This window comes from Aspergillus pseudotamarii (assembly GCF_009193445.1).
Source record: "Aspergillus pseudotamarii strain CBS 117625 unplaced genomic scaffold BDV38scaffold_7, whole genome shotgun sequence".
Classification (NCBI taxonomy): domain Eukaryota; kingdom Fungi; phylum Ascomycota; class Eurotiomycetes; order Eurotiales; family Aspergillaceae; genus Aspergillus; species Aspergillus pseudotamarii.
This window is the reverse complement of record NW_022475021.1, coordinates 588309-610758: the sequence shown is the minus strand read 5'-3', so window position 1 is coordinate 610758 and position 22450 is coordinate 588309. Positions and strand designations below refer to the sequence as shown.

At 49.8% G+C, this 22450-nt stretch overlaps 7 protein-coding genes across 7 annotated transcripts; 5 read left to right on the top strand and 2 right to left on the bottom strand.

Annotated features, from left to right (window-relative positions):
* Window positions 1–175: 175 nt before the first annotated feature.
* On the bottom strand, window positions 176–2290 carry BDV38DRAFT_279037 (putative MFS transporter; the record flags this gene model as incomplete). The annotated part of the gene is made up of 10 exons (XM_032058892.1): window positions 176–202; window positions 329–670; window positions 741–980; window positions 1044–1163; window positions 1213–1413; window positions 1461–1567; window positions 1619–1710; window positions 1756–1831; window positions 1892–1982; window positions 2033–2290. The coding sequence occupies 10 exons, from the start codon at window positions 2288–2290 to the stop codon at window positions 176–178; spliced, it is 1554 nt and encodes a 517-aa protein (XP_031917751.1).
* A 490-nt stretch (window positions 2291–2780) lies between these two features.
* Window positions 2781–4738, top strand: BDV38DRAFT_279036 (putative extracellular lipase; the record flags this gene model as incomplete). The annotated part of the gene is made up of 5 exons (XM_032058891.1): window positions 2781–3124; window positions 3175–3323; window positions 3370–3442; window positions 3492–3663; window positions 3713–4738. 5 exons carry the CDS (start codon window positions 2781–2783, stop codon window positions 4736–4738), a joined length of 1764 nt encoding a protein of 587 aa, XP_031917750.1.
* Window positions 4739–4941: 203 nt separating this feature from the next.
* BDV38DRAFT_190918 (Homocysteine S-methyltransferase) lies at window positions 4942–6244 on the top strand. Its single transcript, XM_032052264.1, has one exon. The coding sequence runs from the start codon at window positions 4991–4993 to the stop codon at window positions 6125–6127; it is 1137 nt and encodes a 378-aa protein (XP_031917749.1). The 5' UTR covers window positions 4942–4990; the 3' UTR covers window positions 6128–6244.
* A 2362-nt stretch (window positions 6245–8606) lies between these two features.
* Window positions 8607–9738, top strand: BDV38DRAFT_279034 (SRR1 family protein; the record flags this gene model as incomplete). Its single annotated transcript, XM_032058890.1, has 3 exons — window positions 8607–8848; window positions 8904–9563; window positions 9612–9738. 3 exons carry the CDS (start codon window positions 8607–8609, stop codon window positions 9736–9738), a joined length of 1029 nt encoding a protein of 342 aa, XP_031917748.1.
* BDV38DRAFT_190901 (MFS multidrug transporter) lies at window positions 9697–11431 on the bottom strand. The gene is made up of 3 exons (XM_032052263.1): window positions 11040–11431; window positions 10731–10987; window positions 9697–10682 (listed from the first exon to the last, which is right to left on the bottom strand). Exons 1-3 carry the CDS (start codon window positions 11331–11333, stop codon window positions 9827–9829), a joined length of 1407 nt encoding a protein of 468 aa, XP_031917747.1. The 5' UTR covers window positions 11334–11431; the 3' UTR covers window positions 9697–9826.
* A 475-nt stretch (window positions 11432–11906) lies between these two features.
* BDV38DRAFT_237338 (uncharacterized protein) lies at window positions 11907–12786 on the top strand. The gene has a single exon (XM_032053574.1). It carries the CDS (start codon window positions 12361–12363, stop codon window positions 12559–12561), a length of 201 nt encoding a protein of 66 aa, XP_031917746.1. The 5' UTR covers window positions 11907–12360; the 3' UTR covers window positions 12562–12786.
* A 1703-nt stretch (window positions 12787–14489) lies between these two features.
* ags3 (alpha-1,3-glucan synthase Ags3) lies at window positions 14490–22318 on the top strand. Its single transcript, XM_032052262.1, has 4 exons — window positions 14490–15051; window positions 15102–15277; window positions 15331–21954; window positions 22013–22318. The coding sequence occupies exons 1-4, from the start codon at window positions 14689–14691 to the stop codon at window positions 22059–22061; spliced, it is 7212 nt and encodes a 2403-aa protein (XP_031917745.1). The 5' UTR covers window positions 14490–14688; the 3' UTR covers window positions 22062–22318.
* The last annotated feature ends 132 nt before the right edge of the window (window positions 22319–22450 follow it).

Sequence of the window (22450 nt, the reverse complement as noted above, 5' to 3'; positions counted from 1 at the left end):
TTTTTTTTTTTTTTTTTTTTTTTTTTTTTTTTTTTTTTTTTTACTTCTGGGTCACTCGGTTCGTTCATCCCTCTATCTTCTTATTGTTATCTGTTGCTCGTGTACATATATGACGTTTTAGACGGTCAATAGATGTTTATTTCTTATTACACTTATCGTATCATGAACATAACACTCACAAAACATACCGAAATCTCGGATTCTACCAACCAACCAGTCAGCAACCCACCCAACGGAGAAAAAGAAACAATAAAAGTAACGATAAATATAATTACATAAAGGAAGGAGGGGATATTACGACCGCGAAAACCAAAAAAAGAGAACATACCTCAAAGTCCGTCAAATCAGCCATAACATCTCCGTCACCACTCTGCACATCCACACCAGGATCAGATCGCATACGCTCCTCCCTCCTCTTATTCCTCCGAACCAAAAGAATCCTCAAACAAGCCGCACAAACCATCTGACACAGCGCACAGGCCAGAACCAGTTTGCACCCTGTCTGATAGATGGGCGCCTCCTTAGCAAGGAAAGCATGTGGACCGATGATATTGCCGATACAGTAGGCTAAGAAGACGAAGGCGGTGGCTGTCACACGTTTGGTGTAGCCACCCATGTTGCTGGAGGGCATTTGGAGGGAGAGAACTAGGGAGGAGACGTAGGAACCTAGCTATTCTACTTGTAAGTACCTATTCTTTATCGGGTATTGTTTGGAGAGGGGGGATTTCAGGAGAACGGACAATATAGTAGCCGAATAAGACGCCGTAGCGGTTTGTCCGGGGGAGTTTCCAGAGGAGACTGATTCCGATGATTGTGGGGATTAGGTAGAGGGTCATGATTATTGTGCGGATGTTCTTGAAGCGGGTGGAGAGGTAGGAGCCGGACAGGATGAAGACGACCTGGAAGGCGCCTTGGGGGATGCCGAGGGCTGTTGTTAGGAGGGGGCTGGAAACGAGGCCTTTTATGATCAATTTTCCGAACTGTTGTATGAGTGTTAGTATGGGTTTGGTGTATTTATTTGATGAAGGCGGGGGTGTTTGTACATTTGCGGTGCCGCCGTTGATAGTTTCGTTCAGCAGGGTGAAGAGGAATAAAAGCCAGACTTGTGGGTCGATGAAGGCTTCACGGATTTGGTACCACTTTACTGAGCGGTTGAGGATTCCCTGGTACTTTTAGCTTTTGGCTATTGGGGTTTCTGTACGTGATGCTTACTGTCTGGTTCTGCTTTCCTCTGCCCACGAGTAGGATCTTTTCTTCGACGGAGAATCGTTTTGCTGTTAAGACGCTGTTGGGCAGGAAGAGCATCAATATTCCTCCCCAAATGACTGTTACGCCACCGCAGATCAGGAAGACTGCTCGCCAGACTGGGAAAGTCTTGATTTGGCCGATAGCGAATGTGATAAGACCGCCGAGCTATTTTGGTCAGCTATCTGTGACCCGTCGGGCGTGGATGCTCTTACCATGGAACCAACGCCGTTGCAGCAGTAGAAGCATCCCGCACGGAAGGGCTGTTCCTGACGTGTATACCACATTCCAACAATCATCATAAAGCATGGCGTGATCGGGGCTGTGAGGTCAGACAGGGATCAGGTCGAAGTTGGTTATGGAGTTAACATACCCTCGAAACAGCCCAACAGGAAGCGGGTAATTCCCAACCCGGTGAAATTGTTACAGGCGGCAGTGATCATCAACATCGACCCCCAGGAAAGCCTACACAGTTAGCATGGCATAGGACAAGTGAGGGGGTTGACATACACGAATGATGATATCACAGTGCCGGTCGGAAGCCGTTGGGCAAGATGACTGGCCGGATATTCCCAGAAGAGGTATCCTGGCATCTTTAAGTTAGTATGTATTGACAATGACTAACGTTTATTCTCGGGAAATATACCAAAGTAGAAGATACTGACTAGCCAGCTATACTGATTGCTGTTGATATGGGCATCCGTGAACAGATCGAACACAGCACTATACGCAAGAGCCTAGCTAACCTGTTATCATGGAAGTATCTATCAAGTATAAGAAAGCATACCTGCTTGTCGATGTACTGCAACACATACGTGCCACAAAGAAGGGGAAGGACCATCAAGTCGACCTTTCTTCGCAACCTGTCGGTTTTCTTCGAATCGTCCAGCATCTCTTGTAACTGGGTGTGGGTAACACCATGCTCTTGCAGGAATAGCTCGGCCTCGTCTAGGGAGGATATTTGACCAATTTCAATGTCATCTTTAGCTATGGCTTCTATGATAGCCTTCTCTTTTGTGTCGTCGCTTTTGGGTATGGATATCATGTTGGAAGACCTGATTCAATCGATCTCTGAATACGCAAGGTCAGGACCTGTCGTCCGGCAGAGGTTTTATAGACTAGCATGATAACTACGCCACCACTCGAGTGTAATCTCCTCTACAATGATATCGAAAGAGGAAATCCCGTCCCGCTCCAGGCGTGGTCGAAGTCAAACCGAGAGATGCGAGGATATCACAACGAGCAGATAGATCACCGGACCAGCGATAAGACATCCTTCGCGGGGAACTGACCGGCTGTCATAAAGCTAGAGAGCATCAAAGGTGATATCTCGGGCCAATCGAATGGGAACAAGCAAGGACTAGTATGCTTGGCATTCGGGGGGCGTCCGAGATAAAAGGATGAGAATCTCGCAATCGATAAAGCGGAGAAAATGTGGGGAACCGCTGATTCGGTATTCAAAAGTGGTCGCCGCGCCAGTGATAAAGAATGTGTATTGGATAGCAAAAGTCCTGTTGTCTCTCTGTTCACCCATCATGTCGAGTTTACACGGACTGTTTCGCTGGGCCGTGCTGCCTATCCTTGCTTTGCTCCTTCTCCAGCAGAAAGCATTTCTATTGATCAATTCGCCACAAATTCAACCATACGTCTCATGGCTTCCCGTCTCATTACAGAATGTCATTCTCGATCATCGACCTCGCATCACACTTCCCCAGGGAACTGTCGTAGGGATCACGGTGCGAGACACTCTCAAGCACCCCGTCGACACGTTCCGGGGCATCCGATATGCACTACCACCAATTGGGGACAAACGATTTCTTCGCGCTGAACCAATTGGCCCGTCAGAGAATGTTATAGAAGCAACACGATTTGGACCAAGGTACGAGGCTGACTCTTTCATAAATCTGAGGCATCCAATTAACGGAACAGATGTCCTGGGAAGCAACTGCTACCGATCAAAGGCGACAACGGACACAGTGAGGATTGCCTGACTGTCAACGTTTTCCGACCGCATGGTATCCGAGGCAAATTGCCCGTCGCTGTGTACGTACATGGCGGCGCGTACAACCGGGGAAGCTGTAAGCATCTAACGATCTAGTCAATCGGAGAAACTGACCAGGATAGCGTCCATGCATAACACGGCCTCAATGGTTGGCTGGTCCGAGCAACCCTTTATCGGAGTTAGTTTTAATTACCGGTGAGCTCCTCCGCATCACTATCAAGATAGCCATGACTAACGAGGATAGGATTGGCGCCCTCGGCTTTCTCCCTTCCACCACAACAGCCGAAGAGGGTATCTTGAACCTGGGTCTGCATGATCAGACCCTCTTATTCAAATGGGTCCAGGATAATATCGAAGCTTTCGGAGGGGACCCCTCCCAAGTGACATTGTTTGGACTCTCTGCCGGTGCCCATTCAGTATGCCCCCTCCCCTTCCCCTTCCTCCAAACCGACTGCTAAGTGTCAGATTGCGCACCATATCATGAACCATGACCTCGGTCATACCCTCTTCCACCGTGCCATAATCGAGTCCGGCGCCGCAACCTCACGGGCGGTTCATTCTTACGACGCTCGCCTCCACGAGGATCAATTCCGTCAGTTTGTTGAAGAGGCCGGTTGCAAGGATGTATCCCGCCAAGAGGTGATGGACTGTCTACGCAGTCAACCCGAGTCTGCCATCACCAACGCCTCCTTCACCGTGTTCGACCGATACAACCCCTCCGTACGATGGGCCTTCCAACCGGTCATCGACGGAGACCTCATCAAACAACGACCCATCGACGCCTGGAAATCCGGTAAATGGAACAAGATGCCAATCCTGACGGGCTTCAACACCAACGAAGGAACATACTACGTACCCCCATCCATGTCCAAGTCGGACGAGTTCACCGCGTTTTTCCAAACCCTCCTCCCCGCGTACTCGGCATCCGACATCAAAGCAATCGATAAGCTCTACCCCGACCCAGCGAAGGATCCCTCGTCGCCCTATGTCGACACTAGAGTTCTACCGGTCGGACCTCAATACAAACGTGTCGAGGCCGCGTACGGGCACTACGCGTACGCCTGTCCGGTGCGCCAGACAGCGAAGTTTGCCTCGGCGGGTCAGGAGCCTCCGGTCTTCCTTTATCGTTGGGCACTTAATAAGACGGTGCAAGGTGGCGCAAACCATGGCGATCAAATGGCATACGAGACTTTTAACCCCGAGGTGCGGGCCATCTCCGAGCATCAGGAGAAGATGGCGGGTACGTTGCATGCATACCTTACCTCGTTCATTGTATCTGGGGACCCGAATGCTATCGCTGGTGCATATGCAGCCCGCCCTATCTGGGAGACGTATGATGCCTCTGCCTCTGGTAGGATCATGGTGTTGGGCGAGGGAAATGATGAGCGCGCCGGCGGAAGTGGCGTGGGAATTGCGGCGCAGATGGTGGACGACGAATGGAGTCGGAAAGAATGTAATTATTGGTGGACGAAGTCAGGGATCTCGGATTAGAAGAAACGGATGGATAGAGAATGCCTGGGAGTAAATTGAACAATAGATTGAACTGTAGTATGAAATGAACTTGTTTGGTTGTGATGGCCGCATGCGGCAAGTGCTTTATCGATAAGAGAAATTTCATAAAAATGGCATAAATTAACCCCACATTTAATCCAAAATGACGACAAAATGCCACTCACTCACTCAACCAACGTCAAATCACAACCACCACCACCTCAACAACCAAACTTCCCTTGCCGCAATAACATGACGACGACGAGACAATTTCCAATCCTCCTCCTCGATGGTGGTCTCGGCACCACCCTCGGCGACCCTCCCCACAACATCACCTTCACGGCTGAAACGCCCCTCTGGTCCGCTCACTTACTGATTTCCTCACCCTCCACTCTCGAAGAAGTCCACAAAGCCTTTGCGACAGTCGGCGCCGATATCATCCTAACCGCTACGTATCAAACGAGCTTTGAGGGATTCACGCTCACAAACTCCCGTTACACGGCCGACGATGCAGCGCACTATATGCGCTCTGCGATTCCGCTTGCGCGACGCGCGGGATCGTCCTCGGGGAGGACGGTGAAGGTTGCACTATCGCTGGGTCCCTACGGTGCGACAATGTCCCCTGTCGGGGCGGAGTACACGGGTCTATATCCGGAGGAGATGAATTCAGAATCGAAGCTGCGCGAGTGGCATGCTCGGCGGCTATGCGTGTTCGTGGACGAGACGGGATCGTGGGACAGCTTTGAATACATTGCCTTTGAGACAGTCAGGAGGGCGGACGAAGTGAGGGCCATTCGTGGAGCTATGTCGGATGTGTTGGCAGACATGTATCAAGGTCAAGGGCCCGATGCGGAAAAGAACGAATGGGCAATGGGGAAGAAGAAGCCATGGTGGATTTGTGGGGTCTTTCCAGAGGAGGAGGTCGATGAGGAGGATGTGCGAGCGTGGGTACGTGCAGCGGTTGGCACACAGGAAAGGGAAATGGGCGTGTATCTCCCCCGGCCGTGGGGGATCGGGGTCAATTGCACCCGAATTGGGAATGTTGGGCGGATCGTGTCGATCATGCAGGATGAGTTGCGTAACCTGGATGAACTAGGAACAAAGGGCTACGTCGACGAGTGGGATAGCGTGACTGGAAGACCCTGGCTGGTGTTGTATCCCGATGGCACTAATGGGGAGAAGTACGACCCTGTCACGAAGACGTGGGTCGCAACGGACACGGGGAAAGAAACACGCCCGTGGGACGAGATCTACTGGGATGTGGTACAGGGCCTGCCTGAGGGTGCGTGGGAGGGTGTCGTAATGGGTGGATGTTGTCGGGCTGGGCCTGAGCAGATCGCTACACTGCGCAGGAGGATTGATGAACGGCCCAATGCTGGAGGCGCTTAGTCGCTACGGAAATGCGGTCAGCCTGGTTAGCCATGTTTGGTGGATCAAAACATTCAAGCAAACAATAATGTGCAGATGATTGACATGCCGCATCCATTGCAATCCTATCCATCTTCTGTTTCGGAGTCCTCCATATTTTGGCATGGTGCTCGTTGGATGGCGGTCACCACCTATGTAGCCATGATGGTAACTCCGGGTTTCTGAACACTGAGCCCAAGGATCCTTCCGTCACTATCACAGCCCCAATGCAATGCGATTGCTTTTTCCATGGATGTCTAACAGCTCCTTTTCAGACGTACAATGGAAGGATCGCGCTGGCCCGTAGCTGGCTTGCCCGGTTAAACCAGACAATTGAGGGCTTCTAGGTAGTAACGGTATATACAACAATGGACATGAGATACCTAGGCGCATCCCTTTCATCATCTCAATACAAAGAACCTCCCAGCAGGATAGTAGCCTATGTCGAAGACGTATAATGGGAAGAACTTGAAAGTATGTGAAGCATACCACGTAACATCCCTATGTCACCGACATGAAGAACAAAACTCTCTCTTCCCTGTAATTAGAACATCTTCGCATGTCACTACCCTAGACTATGTGGCTCTCTAGCAGTTACTAGGTTAGCCACCAACAAAAGCGTAACGGCTGCACCCATATGGTGGAAAGCATCGCTAATCCTAATTCGCTGATGCTAAATCTGATACGGATATGCGAGTATATTCAGAACGTTAATTGTCTCGCTATTACAGGTGATAGCCCGACTCATCGACATGCAGTCATGCCACTTCAAAGAGAACATTGGCGTGAGCCGAAAGCAAACGGGGCCTTGCAGTCGAGTGTAGCCCATCTGGGCCGTCATCTATCAGCATGACTGGACCTTTGCAGCCGCTGGGAATCCCATAAGAGAAGGCCCGAAATCCTCCGGCATGATACTGCACTTCCGAGATTATGTTGCTAGTAACATGTGGAGTCCAGGGGACGAAGGAATTTGTCAAGAGTAGTCCCGAAATGGAAACCTCTCACGAAGCTCAAAATCAGCCACATGGCATTTTGACTCACAGCCCGCGCGTATGATGCTTTTGTGGTCGTTTGACCGTACTTGTTCTTGCTGTCTCTGCCATCGACGTACAGTCGAGGAAGTTATTTCCATGGGTCCAGCCCGTCCGTCAATGTTGGGTGGCAGTGAAGCTAGTCAAGGACAGAATAACCTTAGTGGTCATTGTTTCAAGTGCACTCATGCAAGGTCAAGCTGAGGGTTGAATGGGTGGGGTAAGGCTTCTATCTCATAGGCGGAGCGCCTAGCGGTATGGTTTACTTTTGTCAGCAGCACCACGATGGAAGACAGAAGAAAGGCGGCTGGCGAACGCAACTTGCACCTTGGCGGGCAAAGGGGTGAAATGGAATGTTCGAAGGATTCCCGTTAGCAGGATACATGACATCAGGTGTCAGACCCTGGATCGCCAAGTCTACCAGGGCAGGCGAATGATGGTTGGCTATGAACGGTGCAGGAGTGACCTCCTGGAGCCTGCTAAGGTGGGATGCAGGATGGTGACATCGTCGCCAGGCGTCAGTGAGGTGAAGATTCCTCGGTAACTGCCACCTACGCAAAGCTGCCATTGGTAAGCGACTGCCAAAAGCGTTAACTGGCATGAAGAGGGCATTCCGGTTGTCATCTGCCAACGCATCCTTGAGCAGGTTCAGGTCCGTCAAAACGTACAGAATCGGAGGAAAGTGGCCGGTTGGTGAAGTAGAAGGATGCGCTGGCTCCGCAACTTGGAGACCAACAGAGCAATCGGAGCACGGTGGACTGTTGGCACTATGGCAAATGTCCTCTTAGATGCCTTGTGGTGAGGATATTTTGTCACTCTGCCGTTGGGCTTTCCGATATAGTAACAAACCATATGCGCGATGCATGTACTAGTATGCGGACCGAAATGGCCCTTAATTAATGTATGCAGGCAACCTTAGCGTCGGAGATAAAAATATCATATTAATTGCCGAATATAGTATACAACTCACGTAATATTTTGATTTTGGATTGCCGACTGCCATTAAATTTGCCAACAGCGGCTAATATTAGTAGTCTTTTCTTGGGCCTATGAGCCAATTAGCACTCGAGACGCGTACCAATGTGTTGGGTTTCTACTAGAGCCATAGTCTGAAGGCCCATGCGATGCTATAGACACATGCGAGCAGAAGGAAAATAAACACGAACTAACATTATCTGGTTTAACCGGTCCGACGGTCTCCCAACCTTGTGTAAACGGGAGTTAACCCGTTAGGGGTTCGAGATGTCAAGCATAGGCATGTAAGCACGTTGGACCGTTCACCTGGGGTGCTTAGTATATAATCATTCGACCATCACCAGTGACGGCTGATCACCACCACTCGGGGTTTGACCGTAGCCTCGGTCGCTTTCTCTTAGTTTCACCTTCTTGTCCGTTCCAACAACCACACTAAGAGTGAACTGCGGTAGACCATGGCCGACTTGCACAAAGTTCAAGAGCTGGGTCTGGACGAGGAAACCACCTTCAAGATACTGGAGAGGCTCGAGCACATTAGTCAATTATACAGGACAGGAAAGCCTCTCTTCCCTCGTCATCTGCTCGAAGACCTCAGTCGCCAGATTGACGAAGGGAAGGAAGAAGTGTACATTCCAGACTTCGATGACGTGCCCCAGGTTTACAGCCTTAAAGTCCCCAATTGGTGCTCAGATTTTGCGTAAGCCCTGTCACTGTGCGTGATTCAGGCCAATAAGGCTAACCTACAGAGATAGCAACACCTATCGCATCAACTACCAAAGTATCCACTACCTGGGCTGTCCCACTCCGTTCTGTCCGGAGTTCGTCCTACGCAGCGACCATGCCCCGGTCACTATCGGGTACATGCGCTCCTCAGGCCCAAGTGGAAGCACATTCGAGGCCATTCGCGGAGCTTTCGTCAAACAGCGCCAGATATGGCTGGAGAGTCCTGGTCATCGAAGTTTAGAACACCATCTGACCACTCTTAAGACCACAGCAGATGTTCGGAAGATAGTCTGTTTTGGTCTTGGCTCCCTCGGAAGGCTGTGCGGCTACCACTGTACGCGGGCCCATACGCAACATGCTGCGGTAGAGACAATGGTGGCGTCGTTAGCCAAGAGAGGCCTGAATGGCAGCCAGGAGATCACATGTTATGCGCAGGACCCAGTTTACGACGAGGTCGATCAGGAGTTTCTCAGAAGCATCGGGATCACCCCATTGGAAGACCCAAAAGGATTCCTTGAAGTTGATGAACACACGCTGGTATTTTCCGTTAGTCCCAACGTTCCGGTCAAACAGATCGTTACGGACCTTCAGTGGCCTGCCGCAATGATATGGAACACTGTGGCCCCCTCAGAGAAGGACAAATGCTGGATCAAGCGCATAGAAAAGAATGGAACAGTCAACTGGACATGGTAAGCCATACTGCCCGGCATGAGGAGAGTCTATTAATGTGCTGTTAGCCCCTTTACCACCGATCCTGACTCTGGACGCGTGCGTCGGATGATCAAACATTATGCGCATGCACAGCTCAAAAACGCCGACGAGTACTTCGGGGATGTGACTATTTACATGAAGTGCGAGGAATGAATAACAGTAACTGGCTTAACAGGCAAAGAGCACACCCATGGGTCCTTTTTAACATTAGATCGACCAGTCTGGTGGTAGGATACATTATTTAAGCGTGGGAATGCGACATCTTTTTGATTGCGATACTCTTCGCTCGGATGGTTCTTCCTTTCCATAGTAAAACCACAGGCGCTAGAGTCAGTGCCAGCGCCACAAACGCTAGTAAACTGCTCGCCCACTGATAACCTAGCCGAACATACATTGGCTTGGCTGCTAGTGGCAAGAATGCCGCAAAGATATTCTCTCCGAATGCGACAGCTGCAATAGCACTGGCCGCATATCCGGCATAGGAATCTGTGATATAAATACTAACCGCGGTGACAATGACCATGCTTGCATAGCCGATCAGAGCCAGGGCCACGGCAAGTACAATCCAGTGCGACTGGTAGATACCCCAACCGTACATGAAGAGGCCACCCGCTAGCGCAAGGGCTGTGCTTGGAATGGAAAGATGCAGGATATACTCGGGGATAGGGATTCCAGGACTATCCGGATTGTGTGAAGCACTTCGGGTGTAGACTCGGTTTTGTAGCGTGCATGCGAGGAGGCCAATGACTTGACCAATGCCTATAGCAGCCTGGACTACGCCGTCGGTGTACGATGGCCAGCCATAAGTCTCGCTGAACACAAGCGGGATTGATTGGGTGGAAATGAATACCAGGCCAAATGCAAATGCGGACCATAATGTAAAGGAGGTAATGGTTGGCTCTGTTGTGAGGAGAACAGCTGATCGAGCTATAGTTTCCTTAAACGTTGCCAGGGTCTCGCTATCGTCTGATGACACCACCGGTGAAGCCTCGTTAGGCATAAACTTCACACGAAGTAGCGGGCCTCGGGTTTCCTTCATACAAAACAGAACAACCGGCGCGAATGCGCCGTATATAATCAGCTCAATCCAAAATATCCTGTCTGCTCAGCTGTAAGTCCCCCACTAGGCAAGGGATGCTACTTACCATCGCCACCCTAATGGCTCCACAATAGCCCCCAAAACAGGGCCCATTGTCACCCCGAACAACAAGGTGAATGTATACAAGGTTAAAGGAAAGACCCGCTCTCGATGATGCAAGAACAGGTTCGACGCTATTCCATCTGCGCAATTCTGCAAAGTTCCTCCGAAAGCCCCGGCAATAGCCCGGCAAACGACAAGCGTGGCGAAATTTTGGGCCAAGGCCTGTGGGATTAGAAAAATCGTGAAGAGACCATATGCCACCTACAATGCCATTAGCTACTGACACCGAAGCGCATGAACAGGCGGACGATACCAAAAAGCCAAACTTCATGCCATACGTCTCCATTAACGGGAGAGTCGCTAGCGGGACAAATGCCGCCGCAGCGTTCCACGCCGTAACAGCAAAGAAGTTATACTCAAATATTCCATTGGCCAAATGAAATTCGGATGATATTGCGTCGGCCGCGGTGGTGATAGACGTGGCGTTCAACCCGACAATGAAGGTAACCCAGCATGATGTTAGCATGGACATCCATTTCTTCCAACGCGGCCAGTTGAACGGATTATGGGGATGGTGCTCCCAGTGCATCGGAGGCTGGACTGTCATTTGGCAGCGGCATATCTGGCTGAAACGTGCATAATGATTCAAACGGTGACGGTAGCAAGAGAGGTGGGAAAGCTTAGCGCATCCAATTCCACAGCTTAGGATACCCAAGGATTTCCTGAAACGGGATATCCCCAGACCGGTCTGCCATGTTATTGGATTCTCAAGTGGACCTTTGTGTATAACGTGGTGGTGATTGGATGCATTCAAGATCCGTAGTGGATTCTATGAGTAATGGAAACCTGAGTCGAAAAGATCACGGCGGTTCACACCTCAGGCACCAACCAATCTTTCCGCCTAGTCTTTCCTTTTCGGGATTTCCTCTTTGTATTGCGAAGAAGCGAGAGAGACACTTCTTCGTTTAAAAATACCCGGCATAAGGTGTCTCAGATAGACTACTCCGTATGAGAAACGTACACCGTAGACTCGTTGTATCTTTGATGTTACATTCGAAATACACGAAACATTCAATATATACAGGACAAATTTGCCCACGTCACTATTTTCTAAATATAAAAGGCCACCGGGATGTCTCAGGAACATCCCGTCTCAACCGCGTCGGCAACTCCCCATGGAGCTCATTGCATCTTCTAGAAACTTACCAGGGTCAACAGAACACGGCGAAACTGATGGTTTGCATCGACATGATCTCTTCTCTCTTTGACGACCACCGCATCACCCATTTGACATAATGCACCCACACACACCAGGAATTACCGCTGGGATTCTAAACCAAGATTGACTTGGTCTAACATGTGTACAGTATAGTTGACAGCTGAGCCCTGGAACAGGCGCGCGCATCGGGAGGATGTCGATCAGTGAAGGAACATCTACGCGCCAAGTCACTACACCAGATCTCCCTCCAAGAAAAACGCGAGGCGGCAAAGTCCCCTGGAAAATAAACTTTACTACTTCAGTTCGTGAAAGTGAGGTAGCAGGGCTGCTCCGATAGTATACTCTTTGGCTTGAAGGGTCCACTCCACTAGGTATCTCACCAGAATCCGCACCGTATCGCAACCGTGGAAATAGAATGGTGATAATCAATACTAAACTACAAGTAACTCTGGGTAAGGATTTTTCTTCTCTTTATTGGGTTTGTTTCTGCTATTTTTCATTTCATTTTTCTTTGTCTATTTTGGTGCGAGTTACGCAGTCAAGTAATATAGATCGCCAAAGATGGGGGATATTATTGGAGAGGGTAAAGCAAATATATATTGTACTGCCTCTATAGATAGAATACACCATACTCCGTACAAATCTACGCTTTAATTAGGTTATGCCAGAGCTTGATTACATTTTTACCATCACAGACTAGAATTGCACGAATATTTGGAAGCGTAAACTTGAATATTGATTAAAGATACTACTACATACCGCGAACATTGCGCTGGACGGTCTACTAGTAGGTGGGCGCGTAAATGGTCGAGTGTAAACATGACTTAGTCAGCAGAGCACAGGAGGAAAGGCAACGTATACTGTCTCAATAATTAATATACATTTGATATATATAATATTTAATTTATATATATATATATATATATATATATCATGACCTCCTGAGGCCTGGATAGATGCTTCTATAAATTCTAGAATCCAAACAAATGACGTCATACTGGAAGACGCGGAAGACTCCGACTGTGAGCAAGAAAAACTTGACCGGATCCCAGGCCAAGAAGCCGAGACTGGCAGTGGTGGGGAAACCCAGAGGGCTTGTCCTCCGCCCGAAACACTCCGAATGCAAGCTTATGTCTACCTATATCGCAAGCCCACTTCCAAAGTCAACAATTTTGACTCGCAATTATCATGGTGCTAATTTTGCGAGCGGGGCTAAGGAATTCAACCCTGACGATCGGTCGGTACTGTCAGAGCTTCAGACTGGGATTGTTTTGAAGAGCGAAAGTCTGCCAACCGCGTGCCGGTGGGGAGGTTTCCAATTTTGAGCACTTGACCCGCTCGAGGCTCTTGATCATCGATCAAACTTCTCTACAGAGTACTATGTAGACATCTACCCGGACATTTGCAGATCACGGATTGTCACTGATTGCCAGCTTCCGATACGAGGGACAACGCGATACTCAGCCTCTCTTTTGGCCACATCTCATCCACAATTAGGACACCAGATGTACCTGTCCTGACCCGCAACTTCGAGGGTTACGTCAGGTGCAGAGTTTGCAAGACAATGAATCGTAATGTTTCAATATCATAGGTTAGGTGTCAGCCGCCACCAAACGGGGACCCAGATACCTATCACGCATGGGAAGTGGGGAGTGCAAAGACTTGGATCCACACCGAACCGTTGCTTGTTTCAGAGAGGGCCATTCGGAGCAACCCAAGGAACAAAATGCAGAAAATTTCTTTTTGCTCTTCTCACCGTGGTTTGATACGAACTTTAGCACAAGGCAAAGGGTCGGACCAACCGGAGAGGATGGCATTGGTTCTTCCAAAAGGATGCCTAGTCTCCACCTGCATCGTCATCACAAACCCTCGCAGCACCATGCATTGATATCTAGGGTTCTTTCGATCGTTGGAGTGGTCGTGTTTCGGGTCTTAAATCTAGGGCCACTCCAGATAAGGTATCATATCGTCCAATCATGTCATATTGTTTCTTAATATAGGCACACGGGTCCCGTTATCGATCGGCACCTTGTTCGAGTATGGCCCTCCTCACACACTGTCGGGTTCCGCTGGCGCTACCTCAACATTTTTTTTTTTTTTTTAAATGGAAATTCCGAAGCAAACAGACTCCACCGGGCGCACTACACATCTCGTCTCTTCCGGATCCTGTGGATCGGGACCGGGGTGGATGGCAAACCGTCAAAGTTGCCGCCACTTCTTCGCGCTCTTGCGGCGTCACGCCATATGGGAGAACCTCCTAATCATGGAAAGCCTGCGTTCCAGCGATAGTCAACAAACTGGTGGCTTGGACTGCAGCATCGGTCGGATCACAGCAATAGCATAGCGGTGATTCCAGCCGTGGGCCTTTAGGGCAGAAACCATGCTGGGATAGGAAACATGCGGTATCAAGTGAGAAACACTGCTACCCCACCACGGGTGAAAAGTAGATAGTGGATGGTTCCATGTCATCTATCAGCAGGCGAGGAGTGGGTCTATAGTAGAAGTTGTAATGGTCGTGGGCGAAGTCCCTGGCCCATTTTTATCCCCAGCCTTCCCGGCCTGATAGTTCCAAGTCTTTTTTACGAAAAGTTCTGCAACTGTTTTTTTCGAGTCGACAGGTCGCTCGTTCCCTCGTTTGCTTTCCCTCGCTTTGAACCACGCCCAGGGCATGTAGGATTTATTCTGTCTGCGATTATCGAGAGCTTGAGTCGCGCGCAGTTGTCGGTAGCAGGCCACTGCCGGGATGTTCCTCACGGCGATGCAGCGCTCAGCGATTCTTATCCTGTCGTTACTGAGCGCTACCGCCTTTAGCTGGCCCTACACCGAGTCACTCGTTGACTATAACTTGAACGAAAATAAAACCGCGGAATCGCCGATTGATTATTGGGGAGAGTGGCCGGATCATGAATATCATCCGTCTCCCGATAACTGGCGCTTCCCGATCTATACAATCTTTTTAGACCGCATCGCTAACGGTGATCCGAAGAATGATGATATTAACGGTACCGCCTTTGAACATGTGGTGGGCTCGAATCAAATGCGCCACGGGGGCGATCTGGTTGGTTTAATTGATACGCTGGATTATATTAGGGGCATGGGTTTCAAGGTGTGTTCAATCAACCTATTGTGATCCGATTTTGGTGCTTACCATGGTAGGCCATTTACTTCGCTGGAACGTACCTGATGAACCTTCCCTGGGCCTATGATGGCTACTCCCCGGTTGATACCACTTTGCTCGACATGCACCATGGCACACTCGACGATTGGAGACGGACCATCACCGAGATCCACAAACGAGATATGTATGTGATCATGGATAATACACTGGCAACGTAAGTATAATCCCAGATGTCTCGGATCAGGACAGGTTGACAGGTCTATGCAGGATGAGCAACCTGATTGGCTTCAAAGGACATCTCAACGATTCAGCCGATTTTCGAGCAGATGAATATGAAGTCCAGTGGATCTCAGATAGACAGTACGCCGACTTCAAATTCGGAAATGAGTACAATGAAACTTGCCAGTTCCCGAAGTTCTGGAATGAGACTGGTTATCCATTGACATCAGGTGGTGTTGAGGAGCTGAAAGGGTGCTATAATAGCGATTTCGATCAATTTGGTGAACTGGAGGCGTTCGGTAACTTTCCCGACTGGAAGCGCCAGCTTACCAAGTTCGCCTCGGTGCAAGATCGTCTGCGTGAATGGCACAAGCCTATCCGTGATGTCATCACCAGGCATTCTTGTATTCAGATTGCTAGTCTAGATATTGATGGTTTTCGTTTCGATAAGGCCGTCCAGACAACCCTCGAGCCGCTAAGTGAAATAACTGCCGTCTACCGTGAATGTGCAAAGAAATATGGCAAGCATAATTTCTTCCTTCCCGGCGAGATCACATCAGGAAATACCTTTGGCAGTCTTTACCTTGGACGTGGTCGTCAACCCGATCAGCAACCCGAGTCGGCAGATGCTGGTGCTAAGCTGAAAAATAGTTCGGATGGATATTTTCTGAGAGACGATGGATACCAGGCGTTGGACTCAGCCGCGTTTCACTACACGATCTACCGTTCGATGACCCGTTTCTTGGGAATGGATGGTAATCTAGTGGCTGGCTTTGACTTGCCCACTGATTTTATCGAGGCCTGGAATGGGATGCTTGTGAGCAACGACTTCCTGAATGCATACACGGGCGAAGTAGACCCGAGGCACATGTTTGGTGTCTCTAACCAGGACAACTTTCGCTGGCCAGCAATCAAGAATGGTACCGAGAAATACCTTCTGGGTCTTTACATCGTCACCCTCGAGCTCCCTGGAATTCCTCTGATCTTGTGGGGTGAAGAGCAGGCGATGTATGTTTTCGAATCCACTGCCTCTAATTACCTGTTCGGCCGGCAGCCAATGACGTATCAGACTGCATGGTGGACGCATGGCTGCATGACTCTGAACACATCCAAATTCTACGATTTCCCTAATGAGAAGGGACTACACGGCTGCGAGGATATCACCGTTACGTATGATCAGCGGAACCCAGCACACCCGCTGCGCAATATCATGAAGCGCATGTTCGAGATTCGGGAGCAGTACCCGGTAGCAAATGATGGGTTTTATCTTCAGACTCTTTCCCAGCTGACTAAGGATCTGTACCTTCCTGGTTCAACGGACACTCCGACTGTAACTGGTCTCTGGTCGGTTCTGCGGAGCTACATCCCAGGCGTCCAGAAGGAGGCAAGCAAGAACAGTCAGAACCTTTGGCTTGTGTATCATAATGCTAACAAAACCGAAACCTACGGTGGTGACTGCAAAAAGAAAGATACTGCCTTGCTGTCGCCCTTCAAGTCGGGAACGAAGCTGAAGAATCTCTTCTACCCTTACGATGAGCTCACTTTAGAAGATGGTCCGGGCGAAGTCGCAGTACACAACAGCACCGAGACCTATGGATGTATTCGCAGTATGAAATTACTTCCATGGGAATACCGGGCTTATGTGGAGGCTGAAAACTTCGTGGAGCCCGGCCCGACTGTCACTGAATTCGTTCCAGGCCACGACGCCCGATTGTTGTCCACGGACGACAGTGGCCAAACAGTTGACATCCAGCTCGGATATTCAAAAGAGATGGACTGTGACAAGATCGCCGATGCGATCTCTCTGAACTCAACGACAGTGAAGGGAGTCACAGCGTCCCTTGACAAATCTAGCGTTTCTTGCAACAAAATCTCCGCAAGGACAAGCAATGATAATTTTGTCGGGGAGGTCCCAACCGTATGGACGTGGTCCGCCAAGCTGAAAAATATCCACCATGGAATCCATCAGCTGACGGTTAAGAACGTTTCTACAACGTCTGGAGTTCACACCGATGCGGTTGACCAGTTTTTGTTCCGTGTCGGAAGTCAAAATAATCCCCTTTTATCCCCACTGGCCAATTATTCCACCAGCCTTGTGCAGAAATCTGACAACGGCAGCTTCTATATCCAGCATGATGCCGCTGGAGCTGACAAATACCGCTACTCGACTGATTTTGGCCTTAACTGGTCCAACTGGACAACGTATACTGGCGACAACACTCTAGTCGACTTCCCAGAGTGGACCGGGACAGACGCTCAGAAGTGGAAAGGAACTCATATCCGCGTACAGTACTTTTCAAGGCTCACTGGTAGTAGTGATTACATCCAGGAAGGTGATCACGGCTGGGAGAAAGGTGCTGCTCGTAGATTCCCCAATCTCTTTTGGAACGGTCCGTTCAATCAATACGGTTACGATGCGGGATTGGATAACAAGATGAGATACGATGCAAAGGAACACCGTTGGAAGTACGATTTCGTCTACGAGTGGCCGGCCATAGGACAGATGAGCGTCTGGGGAATGTTAAAGGATGGGCGGCCCGACGTTACAGAGGTCTATGGTGATGTCGATAACTCATCTGTAGTACAGAAACTTCCTCCGTCTTACCTTTCGTCTAACGTGATCAATATCACGAAGTTACCCCCATTCCCGCACCTCGGCTGGACCATCACGCTCAATGACGCCAACTTGAGATATGAGATGCTTCCGGTTGGATCGGGATGGGCTCAGCTCGTGCTATACATTCTTCTCTGGGTCCTCCCAATTCTCATGGGATTTGCTGGTATCTTTATCTTCATAAGGACATTTTACCGCGTTAAACTCAATACCGATGGCGACGTGGCCAAAGAAGATAAGCTGCCGCTTCTGTTTTGGCGGAGGGTCAGAGAAAAGTTCTCCGGCGATGACGAGTCGGATAAGTCGATATCGGATAAGGGCATACCGACAGACATTGCTATCGCAGGAGCCCCTGAGCAACGACGTACGGTGTTGATCGCCACCATGGAATACAACATCGAAGACTGGAAGGTCAAGGTGAAGATCGGCGGTCTAGGTGTCATGGCACAGCTCATGTCTCAGCATCTGAAGCATCAAAACCTTATCTGGGTTGTTCCTTGTGTTGGTGACATTGAATATCCCCAGGATACACCATCCGAGCCTTTCGTGGTCACGATCCTAGACAAGCCCTATTTTATCAATGTGCAATATCACATGGTTGATAACATCACCTATGTTCTGCTCGATGCTCCAGTTTTCCGACAACAGACCAAAGCAGAGCCATATCCTCCGCGCATGGATGATCTTGACAGTGCAATCTACTATTCGGCATGGAATCAATGTATCGCGGAGACGATCAAGCGATTCCCTTCGATCGATCTCTATCATATCAACGATTTCCATGGTTGTTTAGCACCGCTGTATTTGCTGCCCACGCGTACCATCCCAGTGTGCCTTTCTTTGCATAATGCCGAATTCCAGGGCCTCTGGCCCCTGAGAAACCCCCAGGAGAAGAAGGAAGTTTGTTCGGTCTTCAACCTCCCCGTCGAAACTGCGACCAAGTATAGTCAATTTGGAAACGTGTTCAACCTGCTTCACACCGGTGCTAGCTATGTGCGATTCTACCAACGCGGCTTTGGCGCAGTAGGTGTGTCCAAGAAGTATGGAAAGCGCTCATGGGCTAGATACCCAATTTTTTGGAGTCTTGAAAAGATTGGCAGTCTTCCAAACCCAGATCCGTCCGACACAGGGGATATAGCAAATAACCCAGACGCCGAAGTCCCTACCCAGTCCTACGAAGAACGAATCAATGACAAGCTACAGGCACAGAAGTGGGCTGGTCTGAATGAAGATCGCAACGCTGACCTACTAGTGTTTGTTGGACGATGGTCGAAGCAGAAGGGAGTGGATTTGATTGCAGATGTCATGCCAGCCGTATTATCTGCGAGACCCCACGTACAACTGATCTGCGTTGGACCTATCGTCGATCTTTATGGTAGGTTGGCTGCTACAAAGCTGGAGCGCATCATGGAAATGTTCCCTGGCCGCGTATTCTCAAAGCCAGAGTTCACCGTTCTGCCCCCATACGTATTTTCTGGTGCCGACTTTGCCCTGATTCCCTCCAGAGACGAGCCTTTTGGGTTGGTTGCTGTGGAATTTGGTCGTAAGGGTGCACTGGGAATTGGGTCTCGCATCGGAGGTTTAGGCCAGATGCCAGGTTGGTGGTACACTGTGGAGTCCGACGCAACCCGCCATCTTCTGCATCAGCTGAAGACTGCTATCAAACAAGCTTTGGACTCGTCACAACAGGCTCGAGAGGAGATGCGCGCCAATTCCGTCAGGCAACATTTCCCTGTTCTTGAATGGATCCAGAAACTCGAGGCTTTACAGCGAACAGCAATCCAAATCCATCATACGAAGAACAAGAACACCGTGACAGGCCCGGTGCCAGAGTCACAGAACTACTGGGAGACTCAAAGTATGCGGATGTCTACGCTGGGCCTTCCAGGACCTACCCAGTCGATGACAGAGGGGTTGGATACACCACCAGGAAGGCTTTTGTCCCCCGGCCAGTCTCGATTTACAGAACTGCAATTGGAGGGAGCTGATGGCAACAGAAACAGTAGCCTGGGTCGCAAACTCTCGCTTGGTCGGCGATCTGGACCTGGTCAGGGCAGAAAACGCCTCGGCAAGAGCCCACCGCGCGAGAGCCAGATACTCGGCGAGGAGTTGGAAGGTGAGAACACGGATGCCGATGAAGAAGGCACCGCTACGCCGCAGGTGAACTATATTTCGCCTGAAGAGGCTATGGCTGCGGTTAACAACACGCTGGGAACCCAAGATATCGGAACAGCCCACACGAACAACAGTACTCACTCACTCGCTGGTCCTCAAGGGTCTTCTTACATGTCAGTACCAGGCTCACCGAACATGTCGCGGGCTTCCTCTCCCATGCCAGGAACCCCGGGACTGCCTCAATACCCATTCCAGTTTGCATTGGGGTCTGGCGGAAATACCCCTTTCGCTCACTCCCGCAATGTCTCTATGCTTTCCTTGCCTTCAGTCGTGGCGGACCACAACCAGCCCGTTTTCGAGCTGCAAAAGGTTGATCCTACCTTTACAGACAGCACACGCCACTTCACGAGACGCTTCGAAGAGATCCTGAACAACCTGAACAAGAAGAACTCAATGACAGACTGCTGTATTGAGACGTACCTGATGAAGAGCGAGCGTAAATTCTATGACATGTACAATGATGCACAGCTGAAGAAACAGCCGGATGATCGTGCAGTGTCTGAGACGAATTCGGACACTCAATATAACCGTGCCTCGTACGCTACTGTTACTGGAGGTTCGGACTCGAATGATCCAGATGAGATCGATCAATGGCTCTCTCGTTTGGGGTACAAGCGACCGATGGCTATCCAGAGATTCATGAGACGGCGTCTTGGCAAATGGCCTGTCTATGCTCTATTCTTGGGTCTTGGACAAATCATCGCGACCAACTCTGCTCAAATGACCCTATTAGTCGGCCAAGTAGGAGAAACAGCAACTAAGTTGTATATTATTGCAACGGTCTACTGTATCTCCTCTGTCTGTTGGTGGCTCCTCTTTTACCGGTTCCCGTCAGTAATCGTCCTCACTCTCCCCTGGTTCATATACTGTATGGCATTCATCATCATTGGAGTCTCTCCATTCGCTCTTACATCTCTCGGTCGAGCTTGGGCCCAGAACGTCGCTGCAGGTGTCTATTCTGCCGCGTCGTCTAGTGGCTCGCTCTTCTTCGCCCTTAACTTCGGTGACCAGGGTGCCGTCCCTATAAAGGACTGGATGTTCCGCGCAAGTCTCATCCAAGGAATTCAACAGCTCTACACTGTCGCCCTATGGTATTGGAGTTCGAAGGTGAGCGAGGCAGAAGTGGGAGGCGTGTCTACAGCTGCCCTGAACTCATGGAAACTCACAGCTGTGGTGATGCCCATTGCCGCCGTATGTTTCATAGTCGGCGTGCTCCTCGCGCTCGGCCTACCAAAATACTACCGTCAATCCCCCGGTAGGATTCTCTTCTTCTATACATCCCTATTCCGCCGCCGTATCGTGCTCTGGTTCTTCTTCATGGTAATCGTCCAGAACTGGTTCCTCTCCGCAGAATTCGGTCGCAACTGGTCGTTCCTCTGGTCCTCCCAACACGCCAAGGCATGGGAGGTCCTCATACTGGTCCTCTTCTTCTTTGTCGTCCTCTGGGTCATAATCCTTATCATCTTCCGCGCCCTGTCTAAGGAACACAGCTGGATTCTACCTGTCTTCGGCCTGAGTCTCGGCGCACCGCGCTGGGCCCAGACGTGGTGGGGAACGTCCAATATAGGCTACTACCTGCCATGGGCAGGAAGTCTGACATCCGGTGCTCTGGTGTCGAGATGTGTCTGGCTCTGGCTCGGTGTCCTCGACGAAATCCAGCAAGTCGGTCTTGGTATGATCCTCCTGCAGACCCTGACAAGAGTCCACGTTTGCTTCGTCCTTTTGGCCGCACAGGCTCTCGGATCGATCGCTACAATCTGCGCCCGTGGATTCGCGCCGAATAAGCTCGGTCCCGCGAGTATCTCTCCGAACGTGGGAACGTCTCTAGATACAGTTGGAAATGCGTGGTTTTGGATCGCGCTGTTCTTCCAGCTTTTGGCTAGGTAAGGCTTCTGAAATTGCCCTCGCTCTTATTGGTATTAATGCTAATGCGATATATAGTTGGGGCTTCCTTCTGTTCTATCGTCGCGAACAACTTAATCGCCCTTAAGGCTTGCTTGTGGTTCGAATTAGAGATCAATCTTCGAGTACTTTATCCATGATCTCCGGCTAGATACGAATCTACCATCTCTTTATGGGCGGGATCTCACTTCCCTCCTGTTGTTATCAGCATTGCAGGTGTTCGTTCGGGAGCGAATACTTGACATCTTAATGGGTTTATGTATATTTTTGATGCTGTGTTTAGAGGTACATATATAGATTTTTAAGAAGATAATACTCTTAATATTAAACTGTATCTGTTAATCAAATAAACTACCACAATTAACCCATATGTCATTATAGTATCGAGGCTTGATATAAAATTGTGATTGTTACTACGAAAAAAAGGCAAAGCTGGCCCTCGCATGATCCACCAGAACGTATCGAATGCCTTCTATC

What these genes read in the sequence shown, in the direction of transcription:
- BDV38DRAFT_190918 (XM_032052264.1), top strand. Translation starts at nt 4,991, where the DNA reads ATGACGACGACGAGACAATTTCCAATCCTCCTCCTCGATGGTGGTCTC.
- BDV38DRAFT_190901 (XM_032052263.1), bottom strand. Translation starts at nt 11,333, where the DNA reads ATGACAGTCCAGCCTCCGATGCACTGGGAGCACCATCCCCATAATCCG. An exon ending in GCATGAAGTTTGGCTTTTTG is followed by an intron (nt 10,988 to 11,039) that starts GTATCGTCCGCC and finishes ATGGCATTGTAG; the next exon opens with GTGGCATATGGTCTCTTCAC. An exon ending in GAGCCATTAGGGTGGCGATG is followed by an intron (nt 10,683 to 10,730) that starts GTAAGTAGCATC and finishes CTGAGCAGACAG; the next exon opens with GATATTTTGGATTGAGCTGA.
- BDV38DRAFT_237338 (XM_032053574.1), top strand. Translation starts at nt 12,361, where the DNA reads ATGGTGATAATCAATACTAAACTACAAGTAACTCTGGGTAAGGATTTT.
- ags3 (XM_032052262.1), top strand. Translation starts at nt 14,689, where the DNA reads ATGTTCCTCACGGCGATGCAGCGCTCAGCGATTCTTATCCTGTCGTTA. An exon ending in TTAGGGGCATGGGTTTCAAG is followed by an intron (nt 15,052 to 15,101) that starts GTGTGTTCAATC and finishes TTACCATGGTAG; the next exon opens with GCCATTTACTTCGCTGGAAC. An exon ending in TTCTTCCAGCTTTTGGCTAG is followed by an intron (nt 21,955 to 22,012) that starts GTAAGGCTTCTG and finishes TGCGATATATAG; the next exon opens with TTGGGGCTTCCTTCTGTTCT.